At 40.2% G+C, this 17,127-nt stretch overlaps 1 protein-coding gene across 1 annotated transcript in view; it reads left to right on the plus strand.

The window, feature by feature from the left end:
• Positions 1-17,127, plus strand: part of ANKFN1 (ankyrin repeat and fibronectin type III domain containing 1) — a 105,817-nt gene that overhangs the window by 24,101 nt on the left and 64,589 nt on the right. Inside the window, exons 2-3 of the mRNA XM_063175726.1 lie at positions 11,605-11,739; positions 14,649-14,850. Coding sequence (XP_063031796.1) covers positions 14,665-14,850 — 186 coding nt within the window. The 5' untranslated portion in view covers positions 11,605-11,739; positions 14,649-14,664. The remainder of the gene's footprint in view (positions 1-11,604; positions 11,740-14,648; positions 14,851-17,127) is intronic.

Here is a 17,127-nt window from a genome sequence, read left to right on the forward strand (position 1 = left end):
CTGGGGGGCAGCCAGCTCTGCTGAACAGTGCTATTTTCAGGACAAGATAGATAATGCAAATGTCATTTTCTGACCTTTTTTAATCATGACTCATCAATTGTAAAGAAACACAATTTGGGTTTTTTTATTTCCTTATCCATTTGTTCCTGGATTTAAAAAAAAGTGTAAAATCTGGCGGTATTTCAAGAAGGTGATATTGTGTAACAGTTTCCTGCTTGTTTTGTCAGAGACAGAGGTGAAAATGAGTTTATATTAAACTAATATAACATACTCTCTATAGAGAGAAAATGGGGGAAAATCCATTGTAATTACTTTCAGATTTCCATTCCTTTCATACTTCACTCATAAGCTTAATTTTCTCACCCATCTGTGTATGCTAATTGGCTGTATTGATTATTTCATGTTGAAAGAGACTACTTCATAATTAGTTGGTTGTATATTTTGAAGCAAATTCTACAGTGAATTGTACCTTTTTTATTTGGAAATTAACTGCAAGCAGTTTTCTCAAAAGTGCTATTTACAGCAAATTTTTTACCTGGTAGTTATCCTTCGGGAATTGCTCTCTAATAACGTCTGAAAACTGATTTGGGGTATCTAATATTTCACTTTTTAATGTATTCTGTCACTTTTTTTAAAGATAGACACATACAGATGTATTAATTTTCAGTACAGTAATTCCTTACTTTCCTGATTGCTTTTCAAGGAAAGGAAAACTTTTCTGAGAAGACACCTGGTTTTATATAATTGTTTGCTTGGAAATACAGTTCAGATGCTGCCTTGTGTACACAGATAGATGAAGGAAATTAAAAGGAACTGACTGTGCTTTGCAGCATGCACTGGACAAAACATATCTTGCAGGGAGACAGCTTTCACTGCAAATTCAAAGCTTGTCACTGCAATCCCATTGGATTTTCTTGTGATCACTCCTTTATTTCCCACCTCAGAAGTATTTCTGGTATGCGAGTGACATTCAATTCTTGCACTGTCATCTCCTGTGAGTACCATGTGCACATTTGGAAATACTCTCTGAATGTAGAAAGAGTTTTCTTTTCCATCATGACAGCTGATGGGCAACACAGAACAGCGGCAGCTCAGTGCTGCCAAGGTTTGCAGGGCTGGTGTTTGTGCTGTGATTTTCTGTTGTGAATAGCTGAATCTAGGCTTGAAGAAGGAGATGAAAGTAAGTATTTCTCATGTGCAGTGAGGTTTCATATCTGTAACCCACTGGGAGGCTGTCCCTATCCAAACCTACAATCTGAGCCATCAGATCTGTGGGAGATATGCAAAAGGCAGTAATTTAGAGAGGTTGTTATTTTTTGCTAACTAAATAGGAGCCCCCATTATGGAATGAAGATCATATTACATGGCGCTGTGGAATTTCACATAAAATTAGAGAAGATTCATTTCACTTTTAAGCCCGAACTCCTTATTTTTCATGAGGGCTCTATGAATGATTCTGGCTGAAAACAGCAGTTGTATTCTCCATATTATTTTCAAAAGCCTACTGAACAAAATGCTGCTTATTAAAATGCCCTTCAATGGTTCATAGATAGGTTTGTGGGGAAAACTGACCGAAATTTCTGGTTTCAATGGTGTATAACTATTTCCTTAAACTCATATTAAAATTATTTGTAATTCTTTTAATCAGGTTTTTCTACTACTTATATTTAAAAGCTAAATTCTGGTATAAGTAAAGGGGATTCTATGCAATCTTTGTGGTGGTGGACTGGTACTATTAAGCTTGAATCTGTGCTTCTTTGAGTGTTAAAAACCACAACTGCTTCACTTGTCTTTTTGTGTGTCTCACAAAGTCGTATTCTCCCGGCACAGCATGTGTGCTGATATATCAGAGTATTCCATTTTTAGATTGCCTATTTTCAGGAGAGGCTGGTAGTTAGGCTGGGATTTCTCACCCTTCTAAAAAATCATTCTTTAACTACTGCACCTCTTGGAACAAATTTTTTTTGAGTGTCTGGGTGTTCTTCAGAAAATCCAAAGAACTACGTTGTGAGAATATGATATCACAGTCTCACAGTTGTATTTAAACTGTGAGACTGTGGCATAATAATGGCCTCAATAATCAAACTTTCCTATTATATCAAAATATTAATACTCTAGCTTTTGCTGAAGTGCAAGTTCATTTCTTAGTGTTAAGCTGGTTTTTAATATAGACTAATTTAAAGGAAAATGATGTAATCATCCATTAGCCATCAGATTTATTCTGTTGTAACTTCATGTAATCTAATCTGTGGGCTTTTCAAACACAAGTACCAATGTGGCATGTCGGTAATTTGAAAATTCAGTTCCATGGTAACTTCTTGAAAGGAGGCGGGTGTAAAATAAAAGTTAAATGAGCCAAAATTAGACAGAATTCCAACATTTCTATTAAGCCATATGAGGAAGGATAAATGGGCACTGGAACAATATAAATGTCCAATTCCAGCTCTCTCACAGGTCCACTGAGTAACCATTTAGATAAACTCTCCCTTCAATCTCCCTGCTTTCATTTTCCTGTTCCATCTATTTGCAATCCATGAAACTTTGAGCAGTAATTCCAGTACAAAACACCCATCTCACAGAAGTCAGTGAGAAAATGTTTCTCAGTCTTCTGGTAGAATATCGTAAAATAAATTACTCTGTCATTGAAAGCTTCTTTGCTAAAAATTTTAAATGGATTTTTTTATATTTTTTTCGTGACTCCTCTTCATCTATGATTCAAAGTTGTTCATACCAGCTTGTCTTTTTTCCTCCTTCTCTGTAGTTCAATATTTCTCTTAAGAAAAGTCACCTTATTTGCCCTGAACATCAGACAACAAAGCCATCTGCACCAGCAATTCTTAGAGCAAACCCAGTGATTCAAGTTGAACTCTGCTTCTTCCCAAGTGCAGCTGGAATAACCAAATCAACCTTCTGGTTTTAATCCAATTTAGATAAAGGACAAAGCCAGACAACAAATTCACCCTGCATACTGATAGTGGCTAATTTTCAAATTCTTAATAATTGTGTCCCCTAATTAAAACCAAACTACACAGTTCTATTAGACAGTACAGGCAAGAGAACAGATCAGGTGCTTCCAAACTGCTAGAGCACAAGATTTTCTGTTAGATGATTGTATATATTAAATTGTTATTCACCTCATTGCAAATCCATGCCTTTATTTCCATCTGAGTAGCAACACTGGATGTTGCATGGAAGTTTTTTGCAGGTGTGCTTGTTTGGAAAAGTGGATAGAGGCCCAGAATGAATTCTCCCAGAACGGTATCTGCAGGGATGCAAGATATATTCTCAATTGCAATCATTCAAAAGACCTGCATTGAATGAAATGCTGCAAAATATGATGTAAATCATATTATTTACTAATTTTAAAAATTTCACAAAACAGGTATCAAAATTGGCGTGATAAATGTGGACATTTCTATGTTTGTGCTTTGTGTGTGTGTGAGGAAGGTTGAAGCTGTAACCACGAAGAGCATCTGAAGTAAAACCCTGAGCATTTCTTTCTGTCCCAAGGCTCAGGTGTAACACTGATCAGGGCTACCTGCAGGGTAATTCTCTTTCCAGCACTGCATATCTGTAAGATTTCACTTGGGCTCAGTGTTGCCCTGTAGCTGAGACTGGCTGCATTACCGTGTGAGCATTCAGGGCAGGTTTGTGGGGAGCTCATTACCAGTTTTCAATGACACACATTCACACAGACCATGCCCCTTAAAAAAACAATGCAGAGAAAAGGTACCCGGTGAGAGGTTGCACATTGTGTGAATTCAGTTAATTTTTCCTTATAGCACCTCATAATTTTCCAGAACAGAGATCATTAATCATCCCAAAGTGTGTAGAAGTTTGGGCAATAGCTGTAAGACCACCAAATGCTGACCCTGAAGGAAATTAATTACTAAAGGTGAAAAGCAAGTGTTTTCTTAAATAAGCCACCTAAGCTGCCTGGTTTTGCAAATATTTATTAACACAATTCAGATGAAATCAGATCAGCACTTCTGGCTGCACAGAGTGTTGTTTCATTGGACCAGGAGTCCTCGTTTCCAAATCCATATTCAATCTTTTAACACAGCAGCAAATTATATTCCCCATCTGTCTCCGGCGACAGCCCTAATGAATGTAATAACTGGATGGTGATGTACAAACACTTTTGAAGTACCTCATTTATAAAATATAGGAAGTAGTTATTTATAATAAGCTGTTGGGGAGTTGGGGTTTTATAGTTTTTGAACTTTTTAATATTTTCAATTTTCTGCATGTAACTGAAACATAAGTGAGCACATGATAACCAAACATTTTTGATACAGGAAACCCTTAGGGCAGGGTGAGCCTGATATCTCAAAGGTTTTCCCAGCCAATGTGTCTGTTCTAGGACTAACAAGTGCTTTACCATGATTTGAAGAACAAAAGGTGCTGAGACTGAACCAGCTGTGGCCCTGAGCTGTCCCACCCACGGTGACTCTGGGCATTGCCAGAGCCCTGCTGTGTGCTGGAAGCACCTCCTGCCCTGAGCTTAACCAGCAGTGTTCTCTCTGATTTGAGGGTGAGTGAGAAGGAGTAAAACACATCCCAGAGGGTCTATGAACAGCATGGAAGTTCATATAGACTTTTGCCAACACGTCAGGACTTGGCCTATACCACAAGCCCTCCTTGAAGAATTGGCCTGATAGCTGTTTTCCAAGGACTTTGCTAAGTCAGAGTTTGAATGTGGAGATAAAGCCCACAATTTTATACTCTGAATCAGATTCTCTTTGACCTGCTGGAAAACAGAGGAAGTCATGCTGCAATGAAGCAGCATGAATGAACACTTCAGCCATGAAAAGCAGGAGTTTATTTCAGATTAATTTCTCACCTTTGGATTTGGTTGATGCATTAGTTCAATGTGATAAAGAGAGAAATGGGAAGAGGGGCTGTGCACTAAATTCATCCAAAAAGTGTGTGGTCATTAGGGAGCATTTATCACTTAGTATTCTGTCTTGTTTGTGAGATGGAGATGGGACTTGTGGCAAGGCCAAGCACTGATGTTTATTGCTCAGTGAGAGGCTGGAATGGTTAATTGAGAGGGAACAGATTCATCAGGTTCAGAGATAAAGAAAAGTGATGGCTAGATATTTTCATGAGCTGCTGTTCTCACTGCTACAGTTTTTGAAAGCCTTCACTACAGTAAAAAAAGAAATATTTTTGTTAAAGCAGTATATAGACCTGCTATATTCCAAACAGACAAGACTTAATTGCACTTCTTACCTTTTAATTTCACTTTTATTGAAATGTTGCACTTGAGGTAAGAACAATTCCATCTTTTGAATTTTGCAACTGATTTTGCTGTGCCCCAGGCCTCTTGTAAAGGATAAACAATCATATGTCCTTGTCTCTCTAAAGTATAAAAAGGTTTCAACAAAAACTGTTATGTCCATGTGCATTGCCTCTGCAGTAAACCTTGGATCTTCGTGATTCAAAGCTATTATAATTTCTCAGAAAAAATGAATGTTTAAATTTGAACATTGTGAAAAAGAATGGCAGTGGCAAATCTATAATTACTTCACAGCAATCTTTTCCATTCTGTTTGGGTTTTTTCACTGCTTCTGTGATGCATTGGTTTGGAATTCCTCAGAGTTATTTTCATTTAAACTCAAATGTAAATGAACAGCCACATCAGACCAAATGACTGCAGTATGAATTCCACTTGTGGAAGATTCTCACAGGCAGGCAGGGGGATGCTTCCCTATTGCAAAGATAACCTGCAGAGCTGCTCACAAAAAAAGATCCAGGGAGACAGATCTCCTTGTGGTTCTTCCTCTGATAATGCAGACAAATAGGCTCTTGGTTTGAATTGTTGTTATCTTAAACAATCTGTCTCCATCAGGATCTGGACAAATTATTCACCCCAGGTAAATGTTACCCTTTGAAAATAGCCCCTCTTCCTACTCTTTGTCCTCAGTAGCAAAGTTTTCCTGATATGGTACCTTACTCTGGTTTTTTTTGTGGTTTGGTTTGCTGCTGGTTTTGTGTATGTGTTTCTTTCTAAATGTCTGATTTTAATATGTTAAAGTCACTAAATGCCATAAATAGACTTCTGCTTTAATCAGGGCAAACAAGCTGCTCTTTAAGGAATATCTGCTTAGTGAAATAAACAGTGCTTGGGGTTCACAGAACAGCAGGAAGCTGTTCTTCTGTTATCAAAGTTCTTTCTTTATTCAGTATGAAAAATAATGGCACTTGTGTAGTATTTTATAATGAATGCTCTTATACAAGTATTGAAGAAAAGTTAATCAATCTTCAGAAACAGGCTTTATATTAATAAGTATACTGCTAATTACTACAATCATATAAAAGTTGCAATGACACCTATCTATATATTTGTATGTTCTTTTTGGTCTTTTTAAAGACTGTGTCACAAGCCTAAAGATGCCTTCAGTCTAAAAAAAGAAGATGCTTCTCTGGGATGTTGTGCGTCTGCCTCTGTTCAGCTTTGTTCCATGCTCAATTTTGCTAAATTCTGGTTTTTTCTTTATTCTTTCCTAATCTAGAAATTGCCAGCTATGAAAAGCTTGTTAATTTCTGTTTGTAAAATGTTCTGGTGTAACTTGAATTAAATGTAGTGCAGCTGGGAGCAGTCATGGCTGAACAATACATGGCATAAATTATCTCTATGTGGAGTGTCTGACTAGATAACATAATCAACAGGAGGCTGACAAAACATCACAGCTGCCTGTTGTTGCTGACAACTTCATTATTTCCATGATGTTCAGATGGGTAATTTGTTTCTGAGGGACAGCAATATCTTCAGACACGTCCAATGGTCTCATGTACTTTTATAGGCTTCCTGAAACTGCATGTGTTTGCACAGATTGAGGGGGTTTTCCTGATCTGGGGAATAATTGCAAGAACCACCAGCAAAGAGCTCTGCTCTGCATTGGTTTTGCAATAGAGCAGCACTCCCATGTATCAGGATTGGTGCACACCTCCTGATAGGTAACAGCAGTTGCCCTTTGATTCCTTGGTTCAAACAGGGAGGGCTTTGAGGCACTGATGGACTTCTTATACTATTTTATTTCTGTTTACCTTAGCTTACACTCCAAAAGATCCCAAATGACTCAGTAGTTTTGTAGCTCTGACAGCCCAGGCCTGGTTCTATTCCACTGCAGCCAGGAATTATTATTCTCAGGAATTTTCCAAGTAAAAAGACTAGCAGGGGTAAACAAGCCACTGTGACTGTATGGAAAATATGCCATCTTTAAAGAATTCTGACCAAACAGTTCCGAGTTTCTGCTAGTTCATTTAAAACCATAGTGTGAAGTACAAGCAGCAAGTCCACAGCTGCCACCAAGCTGAGAATTCCTCCCATCTGCATCTTTCCTCTGGCAATCTGCAAGCCCCAGGCACGGGTGCATCTGCCAAGTCCAGCTCTGCAGAGCCTGGATGTGTTGGGTTCCAGGTGGGGCTGACAGGACCCTGGGCTGGGAGCTGTGGCTCCAGAGGAAACCTGGAGGAGCCAGGGCTGCCAAGCCCAGTTCCACTCGTCACTGACATCACAGTGCCTCACACATTTCAGAATACTTGGGGAAATTATTTCTAAGCTTAGTCCAAACACAATTATTTTTTCTTTACTCACAGTTTCAGAATTTTTCAAGTTTGATCATGTCTGTGACTGATCAACTGGGAAATATTTTGCTTTTTCATAAGCATACTGAATACTTCTGTGTCTTTGTGGATAATAGGTTATTTGCTATGGATTTGGATCAAGAACACTGGCTAAAGTAACTAGTGAAACAGCAAGACTCCAATCAATGTCCTTGAAGAAACCCAAGAAACCAGGGAACAGGACAGAGAATAAACAAATTGGCAAAGGGGTATGTGTGAAAGATGATAGGTAAACAAGGAGCCAGAGAGGCAGGAATTGCCAAAACCAGAGTTGGAATTTACTCCAGTACATTTTATGTATAAAAATGTGCAAGAAAGAATGAGTGTGGGACAAAGAAACATAAACTTTTATGTGTTTGGGGGTTTGTTTGCTTTTTATTTTACCTTTCCCACTGAATATTTTTGACTGTATGAAAAAAACTACCCCATTATCTTGTTTCAGGGAGAAGAGTCACTTTAACTAGCTTTCAAGTAATGGAATTTTAAAATGAGAGTGACTACAGGTGTCAGCGTTAGCCACTTTGTTTTGTTACTTTGGGAGGGGGTGGAGATCCCAGTCCCAGGTATCCAATCTGCCTGGCTCCACTGCTGTGATAGTGGATGGAGATCTGATATTTGAGCAATATTTGTTCCTTTTGTGGGACTGTGAACAACCTAAAAGGCAGCTTTGTCTCTTTTGATGGAACAGCTTTGCCATCGCTGCAAGTAAAGCCAGGCTCCATGTCCTTTTCTCCACTCCAACCTTCCCACCCAGTTTCTAGTGGGAAAAACCAAATGTTTTTCACAGCCACTGCAGGCGATGTAAAGCAGGGATGGGATGGGGTCCGGGGATGGGGGATGCCCTGCTGGGGATAGAGGATGCCCTGCTGGGGATGAGGGTGCCCTGCTGGGGATGGGGGGATGCCCTGCTGGGGATGGGGGTGCCCTGCTGGGGATGCCCTGCTGGGGATGGGGGATACCCTGTTGGAGATGGGGATGCCCTGCTGGGCACCGTGTCCCGGGACAGGGATCCCGGCGTGGCCGCCGCTCCGGGACCTCTCCCGGGCTGGGGAGAGCTGGGTGGACGCTGCCACCTATCGATGGATGGAGGAGCGAAACCCCAGCCCAAACACGGAGCTTCCTCGCGCCAGAAACCTCCCAAGGTCGGGGAGGAACGAGCAGAATTTGCTACGTGGAGTTAATGGCCAACACGACGCTAAAAAGCCTGCGGTGTGTAAAGCTGAGAACAGCACAGGGTGAGGTCTGCGGGACTGTGGCACTGACTCAGCCAACTTGGGCAGCCTCCTTAAACAAAATGTGCCACTAAATGTACATCTTCACAAAAACATGCAGCTTTAGCAGCAGCAAGAGCAAGAGCAGCTTGTGGGATCAGCTCTCCTTGTGTGCCACAGGCGGGGAACTTCTGACTCACCAGTCGTGGAAGGAAAACCTGTGGCAGGAGGTTAAGGCAGCAGTGTGAGTGCAGCCAGCAAAATGCTCTGTGCAGCTCTGGAGAGAGGGATGCAAGGGCAAGGAGAACTGGATGGCTTCTCTGTCCTCTGATGGAAGCATCACAGGCTGAGGATGGGCAGGTTTCTGCAGGAGATCAGACTAAAGGATCTTCTTCCACGTGTTTCATCATAGGGTCTATTTCTTCTGTAGGTCTTTTAGCCTTCTTCATTTCTAGAACTAGATGTAGGTGTCTCTCACAGTTATTTACAAACATTCAATAATAATGTTTAATAATTGCATTTTTATCATTTGCTAAATGTGTGATTACTTCTTTTACATTACCGGGAATTGCTTTGTTTCTTCTGGATTTTGAACAGGCTAATTATGAATTTATATTCATAGGTCAAGAAGATTATAAATATATTAATTTGTGCCAAAAAACCTAATTGTATTTCACAAGAACTAGGCTTGGGCAAGAAAACATCTTGACTTTTACTACTCTGCTAAATACTGTTTGGGTAGAAAAAGGACTAAGCATTTAAAAAATCAAAATGGCAATGAAAAGGGGCTGCTTTCCACCATGCTGAAGGGAGAAAGCAGAAGATAGAATTATTGAACCACAATAAACTGGTGCTGGAAATAGACTGATTTCTAGAAATTCACTCTATGTTTTTCCCCTCAACACAGCTGGAAATGGAGAATTCCTTTACAAGTGAGTTCCATAGGTGAGGTCTATATAGGCAAAAAAAAACTTATTTGGAGACTTTGCCTTAGAAGAATCATCCCTATTTAGCACAGCACTGAAAATGGAGTTCCTAGGCTTACATTTATTTTTAACTGATTTAGACGTTTCAGATTTTCAGCATGTTTTTTTCCAGATAGTATCTCAGTGTTAGAGAGGTATTTGGTGGTTTTTGAAAGATTTCCAATTCCCTCCTGTTGGCAAGGAGAAGTGACCTCAGTCAGCTCTCTGACTAATGATCCTTGGAAGGAGCAGAACAAAAGAGGGAATCCTGTAAATGGAGGGCCTGTGATTTTCAAGGTACAGGAGAAGGAATGCTGTGCATAGAATATTGTAATAGCACTTTGCAATTCTCTGCTGCAGCAAAGCAAGTAACTATTTGTATTTGATATTCTCATTATGCCCCATAACTATATGCACTTGATATTCTCATTATTTACATTTGATATTCTCATATGCCCATGTCTGTGTGTATGTTTACACATGCACATGCAGGCATGTGTGTTGATAGAAAACCCCCAAAGAATGGTTTGATCCATATCCAGATTGGTTTAAAAAATACAGCTTAGCTTCCAGTTCCATGGCATACAAACATCAGGCCCAGGACTACATTTGAGCTTCAGCTACTTGGGCAAAAGGATGCCCTTGGGTATGAGGCACAGCGCCTCAGCTGAGGTCTGAACTGTGGGAGAATCAGACTGATCAACAGATTTTGGGAGGTTTCCAACATTTTCCAAAATCATGTCTGAATAAAACCAGGGAAGAAAAATCCACAGATTGTAAGAGTAGCTCTGGTATCTCCTTAAAAATAATCCAAACTACTTTTCTGTAGATATTAATGGTCACTGGCTAGGACCAGGAATTGCTGTGTTTTGGTTCTTTTCTATTATCTGATGTTGCACTGGAGTTTTCTGATTGCATGAATTTAACCCAGTGGACTGTCTAGAAGGATAACAATTTCCTAGGTTGTTGTTTATCTTTGATTGTCACCTTCACTGTTTTTAGAATTCTGTATATGGGTATTTGAAATATTCCACATTTGACTTCATGATTTTTTGTGGGTTTCTGTGGGCTCCAGCATTTGCAATTTTTTTGCCCTACAGTAAAAAAATGAGATTTTGAAATGTCACTATTTTCCTATTTTGGAAGCTCCTAATGCAGACATTACAGGATCTGCTTTAGCATCCGTAGAGTGTGCTTTTGTTATCCATTTAATAATCTTTTTGAGGCGTAACCTGTTCAGGCTGGGAGCTTTCCAATGATGTTGCAGATGTCCCACAGCTATGGCTATGCCTGCTGCTTTTGTTGCTATGATTGCAGACAGCTGGAGTGGTAGCTTGCTTGGAGAAAGAAGAAACAATACATCACATGCAACAAGCACTACTGCACTGTGATTTTTACCCCTTCCTCTCACTGTTCTAGCATAAAACCAGCTGCTTGAGGATGGCTGCATTAATGATTTTTTGCTCATACTTCATGCCAAATTAATTACAATCACAGTTTTGTTTGCTCTGGCAGTAATTATTTTTTCTACTTGCACACTGTGCTGCTGATCAGTTTTAAAGGCTACAACAAGCTAAAAGCACACAGGAGTCATGGCATCTCTCACATGGAGGCTTCACATATTGGTCATTCCTACAGCTGCACAGGTAACTGGGACAGAGTTTAGGCACCAAACGTTCTACCTGTGATACAACACTACTTGCTTTAAATACTGTTCTGCTCTGAGGTTTTAGCAGCAATCTTGGACTTCAGTAATCACTAGTAACAGGCTTTTTCATATCTGATCATTCATGCAGTGTAAGGAAGAGATTTACTCATTCTGCCCAGAGGCTGAGCCAGCAGAGACAGCAGAGCTAATGTGATTCATTGAAGGAAGAGTGGGGACAATTAACAGCAACTTTTTCACCTTTTGCCTTGGATAGCCTAAGCTGGTAAGTCAAATTTAACTCTTTAATGCACATATTCCAAATTACTAGTTTCAAGTATGTTTGATTCATAAACATACAGTGCTGAGGGGTTTCTCAGCTGTTGTGTTTTCCTAAAATCCTAAGAGAATGCTTTTACAGCTATGCTGTGCCCTACCAATGTACCTGTCTTTAGAGTGTAGCATGTATGTGCCACATACAACAGTGATCTATAATTTAGGTATTTCTATTTCTTTCTCTGCAACATGTTTTTGAGGGACGTGAATTATAGGTCAGTATCAGACAATTAAAAAGGAAAAAATCCCACAAATCTTTTGTAAAGGTAAATATTTTATATTCATTTGAATTTGAATTTGACTATTAAAGGACCCTGGTGATGGGGAATAAAATGGTTCAGTGCTTAGGTGCAAGTAGAAATCTGATCACAAAGATGAAACTGCAGGATGTGCAGAATGAAATATGAAATATGACCAGGGAGACCTTGGTCCCTGGTTTGGTTCCTACCTATAGCACAGTGACAGTCACACTGGTTTGATGGGTATTTCCATGGCAGGGCAGTAACTGTTTCCCCAGAGATCTGCTGCAAGACTTTTATGCTCTGTAATTCTTGGAAATGAAAACTGCTGTTAATTATGTCTGGTTATAAGGGGAGCTGCTGTTGTTATTTTTTCTAGTCCTGCTTTTCCCAGTAAAACCTGGTGCTGTGCTGCCTGTTGCAGTGCTCACCTTGCTGTGGGGGTGCAAATTAGATCACACAGGGCTACTCCAAACCATATGGAGAGGTCCTTATGTCATCCTGACCCATGTCAGATTTGTGCAGAGGCTTCTGGATGTAAAAATCTCAAATGGGGCTGTTCTGCACATCTTCTTTTTCTAAATTATTAGTCTTCCAGGTGCTGCAAAAATTAGTTCTGACAATGACACAACCTCGGGCTAAGTGCATTTCAACTGGGGTGTTTGTTGTTTCAATCAAGACAATGCACATTTCACATCCTCACTTGATTGTTGAGGCAAGGATATGTTGTAAAAGAAATAAAATTATTGACTTTTTAAAGAAGCCTAAAAACACTCTCATGAAATATTTGATTTCTGTAAAAAAATAACAGCACCAAAAAACCCCTGTGCTTTCCATCACAGAATCATGTGGATCAAGCTGTCTCTTTTCCTTATTTCTTATTACGCTTTTCACCCACAATTCTGCCCAATCTCATTCCTATTGCTCTACTGTGAGTCATTTTCAGCCTAATAAGATACCACTTCCAGAAAGTTTTACAGAATATTCAACTTGCCTTTTTTTTTTTCATTTCATACCTTGTATGTACTAGCAAGGATGCTAAGTATGAAAATCTGCAGTAGCATTTTGTAGTTTTTCAGTGTACTCATGTTTCAGTACACTGATGAAAAAAGGCAGCTTGTTCACATCATGTCATTCCAGCTATTGCTTTATTGTTCCACAGTTATCCCCTGCACTTCTTTGGGATATTGATGGTGACTATACAGGGAACACATCTATGTTTCAAGTCATTTGTGATTCACCAGTTCTGTGTGGATAGCAAGGATGCCATCTGTTTTATTGTTAGCTGCTATTTCAAGGATGTTTACTTAGCTTTTCTATAGATTCACCCGCTCTTGACTTCACAGAAACATTGATAAGATTATAAAAGATTCTGTTCTCTTCTTCCATCAGTGTCAGACCATGGATCTGCTCTGGGTTTTTACTGACAAAGTTTCCACATGTGGCAAGGGCACACTGTGGTTACTGTCCTCAGAAGTTGTTTAGGTGGTTGCTAACACACTGTTGTTTCCTTCTGAATGGATAGATCCTGGTTCATTCACCAGATCAAGGTGAGAAGGACTCCAGCTACCCCAAGGAATGGTAATATCTGGAGTCAAATTATGTTTAGCCACAGTCCATAAGAACAGTAACCCATGCCATGGGAAACAGGCTTGGTAGTTAACTGCTCTGAACCTTTTCTGGCTTGGTGACACAGATTAGCACCTCAGTGATGCCTAAGTTTGCTTTGGTTCAAAGCTTACACCAGCATTCTAGAATGCTGTAACAGAGACTCCAGTTTCTTTTTACAGTGTAGACATTGAAACAGAGGAAACAGCCCTGCCAACTGTCTGGGTTTTGAATGTGTATTGGGAGAGGTGTCACTAGAGCACCTCTCCCAAAGACTCTCATTTCCTGGAAAACTGTCCAAGAACTGACAGGTGCTTCTCCTTTACTTGCTCAGGTTAGTATTTTCTCATAAAAGAAAATGCAGCTGTCAAGCTGTTCTCTGTAGAAATTTGAGATTCTGGAAACAATTTCTCCCTTCTCAAGAAAAGCTTGAACTTGATGACTTTCAAGAGATTCTGTGAAAAATATCTGGGCAACTGAGTTGAAGAAGATGGAGACAAATACACTTCCTGCATTAGTGAAGGCTGGAGAAGAGAAGGCTCTACTCTAAATGGACAGGGCAAACACAGAGCAGGATAAAGTAAAACAACAAGTAGACACAATCAGTGCCTGCTCACTACATGAGGAAAAAGCCACTCATTATGAAACTGTCTATAGCAACATTTACTTTTGGGTGTCACTTTTTTCTGACACCTGTATTCCCAGAACTCACTCTGCAAAAACATTGTTTCCCTCATTAATTGAAACTCCTTCTCCCTATATGAATTAGCAAATAATTCTGGGGTGATCTGTTTTCTTTTTCCATCTTTAATTGTCTGTCTCCATAGATATCCACAGGTGTAATTCCATAAAGAGCGATTTGCCATTGAAAAAGCCCCAAACATGTGCAGAAGCTGTGCGTGAAGGTGATTTTAGGCCCAGCAGCCTTGCACTGTGTGTTGCAGTAACACACTTCTGATCAACGACGTTGGTCCAGCAAAACCTCACTAAACAGCTGCTGCTTTCCCTCTAGAAAACCCTGGCTGAGAATGACCCAGCAAATGCACAACTTGAGCCTGCTGCAGAGCAAAAAGCACAGCATGCCCTCGTCGCCCAGCGCGGCCAAGCGGCTCTACCGGAACCTGTCGGAGAAGCTGAAGGGCAGCCACACGTCCTTCGACGAGGCCTACTTCCGATCCCGCTGCGACCGCCTCAGCCTCCGCAAGGCCTCCATGGTAACACCTGCCTCTGCCCTCTCCCATCTCCCTCCTCAGCTGCCTTTTCACCTCCACATTCTCCTCATCTCGCTTTTTTCCCTCACGAGTGCGTGTGTTCTTCCCAGCCTTACCATTAATGACCCTTTGTCAAGAGTTTGGCCTTCTTGAAGGGTAAAGACAGGCTGCCTACTCAAGCGGTGATGCTTTATTTTAGGAGTAAGGTTGTAACTTGGCACTTACACGACAAAATGTGAATTAAATCTATAAATGCAAGTGTTTCTCTTACAAGAAAAGAATAAAGCATGTTTTGAGAAAAGTGAAGATGGCTTTTAATAGAAGTTCCCATTTTTCCACACGACAGAGCAAATGGAACTTTCAGGCATGGCAGATAAGTGTAATGATACTACCAAACTGTGGTGATGGTCAGTAGATAACTGATGCTTTATTTTAGGAGTAAGGTTGGTGATGCTTTATTTAGGAGTAAGATTGTAACTTCTGGTGATGTTTTATTTTAGGAGTAAGGTTGTAACTTGGCACTTACATGACAAAACATGAATTAAATCTATAGAGGCAAGTGTTTCTCTTACAAGAGAAGAATAAAACATGTTTTGAGAAAAGTGATGATGGCTTTCAATAGAAGTTCCCATTTTTCCAAACAACAGAGCAAATGGAACTTTCAGGCATGACAGATAAGTGTAAGGCTACTACCAGACTGTGGTGATGGTCAGTAGATAACTGATGCTTTATTTTAGGAGTAAGGTTGTAACTTGGCACTTACATGACAAAACGTGAATTAAATCTATAAATGCAAGTGTTTCTCTTACAGGAAAAGAATAAAACATGTTTTCAGAAAAGTGTAGATGGCTTTTAATAGAAGTTCCCATTTTTCCACATGACAAATGGAACTCAGTATGGCTGGGCCAGATAACAAAAATATCACATTTTGTCAGAAGGAGAAAGGACACTCTAGACTCCTTTATTACTCATAAATTATTTAAGAGATATATTATATAAATCACTGCAAGAATTGGAAATTATTTTTCATTCAATTAGCTGATGCTGTCCCCGCAGAATGTGCTTTCCCAAAGTCAGAAGACCTTGCATGACCTGTGGAGACTGTTGTCTCTCTCTGTGAAGAAAGACCATGACCTGAAGGAAGCAGGGGACCATGGCTGCTTCCTCTCAGCTCTTCCAGAGCCAATAGATTCTTGTTTCATAAGAGAAGCTTGAAATTCAAACAAGACTTGAGAGCTGGAGAACAGCCTTTTCATGGTAGCCAGCTGTCGTGCTGGCTGTAGCAGCTCTGCTTCTGAGGCTTTGGGTTTCCAAATGCTTTTCAGTTTGTAGGGATGATTTGAATTGAGGTCTCAAAGTATGAACCGTGGGGAAAGATTCTTCAGATGAATTTTTTTAGCCACTATCTTATCTTGTATTCCTTTTTTTTTTTTCAACTTCAATTTCAAGCGTGACTGAGGGAGTGAAGGAGGAGGATAAACCAGTGCTGGGGACACTGCCAGAGCAGACTGACATGTAGGCTGAATGAATGCCAGCCTGTGAGCATATCTTCTGACCAGTGTTTATCTAAATACACCTTTCAAATTACATTTTCCTTCAAACATGGGCTCTTCTGTCATACTTCACTAATAAGAAGAGAAATTGCCAGTGAGCTGAGCCAAAGGACTGAGGAGCAGAGCACTGCTGCTGGGGGCCATGTCCTCTGCTAACCCTGAGCCAGTAACTCAGAACCTCACATCTGTCCCTTTTCACTCTGATCTGCCAGCAGTGGGAGTGCCTATTCCACCAGTTATCATCATTGGGAGACCTGATTTTATGTTGTGTGGATGGGTTTTGATACGACACAGACATATCTTTGTTCCCCCAGCCCACTACACTGTCAGGGGAGTGTCACAGCCTTTGTCACTGACAAAAACCCAGCAGAGGAACCTCCAGGTATCACCAGTCTGGGGTCTGAGCTGGTGTCCACAACAGGCAGTGAATAGACTCCCACTGAACTTGAGAGGCTTTGGATGCCATTCTATCTATTCTGCTTGTTGTTTTCCCAGTTTTCCCTAGAAATAAACAGCAAGAAAACTATTAGTGAAGGGGTGGAAATATTCCAGGTCAAGTTGCTAGCTCATGTATTTTCAAATCATTGAATTTCTGTGCTGCTGAGCTAAGGAGTAAAATCATGTCTCCAGACAAGTGAACAACATTTGTTAGAATTTGTTTTCTTTCAGCTTTGGCTTGTGAAGAGTTTTCTTTCCACTCTCTCTTGCTGTGCAACACTTTCCATTC

This window comes from Melospiza melodia, chromosome 24, assembly GCF_035770615.1.
Source record: "Melospiza melodia melodia isolate bMelMel2 chromosome 24, bMelMel2.pri, whole genome shotgun sequence".
NCBI lineage: Eukaryota > Metazoa > Chordata > Aves > Passeriformes > Passerellidae > Melospiza > Melospiza melodia.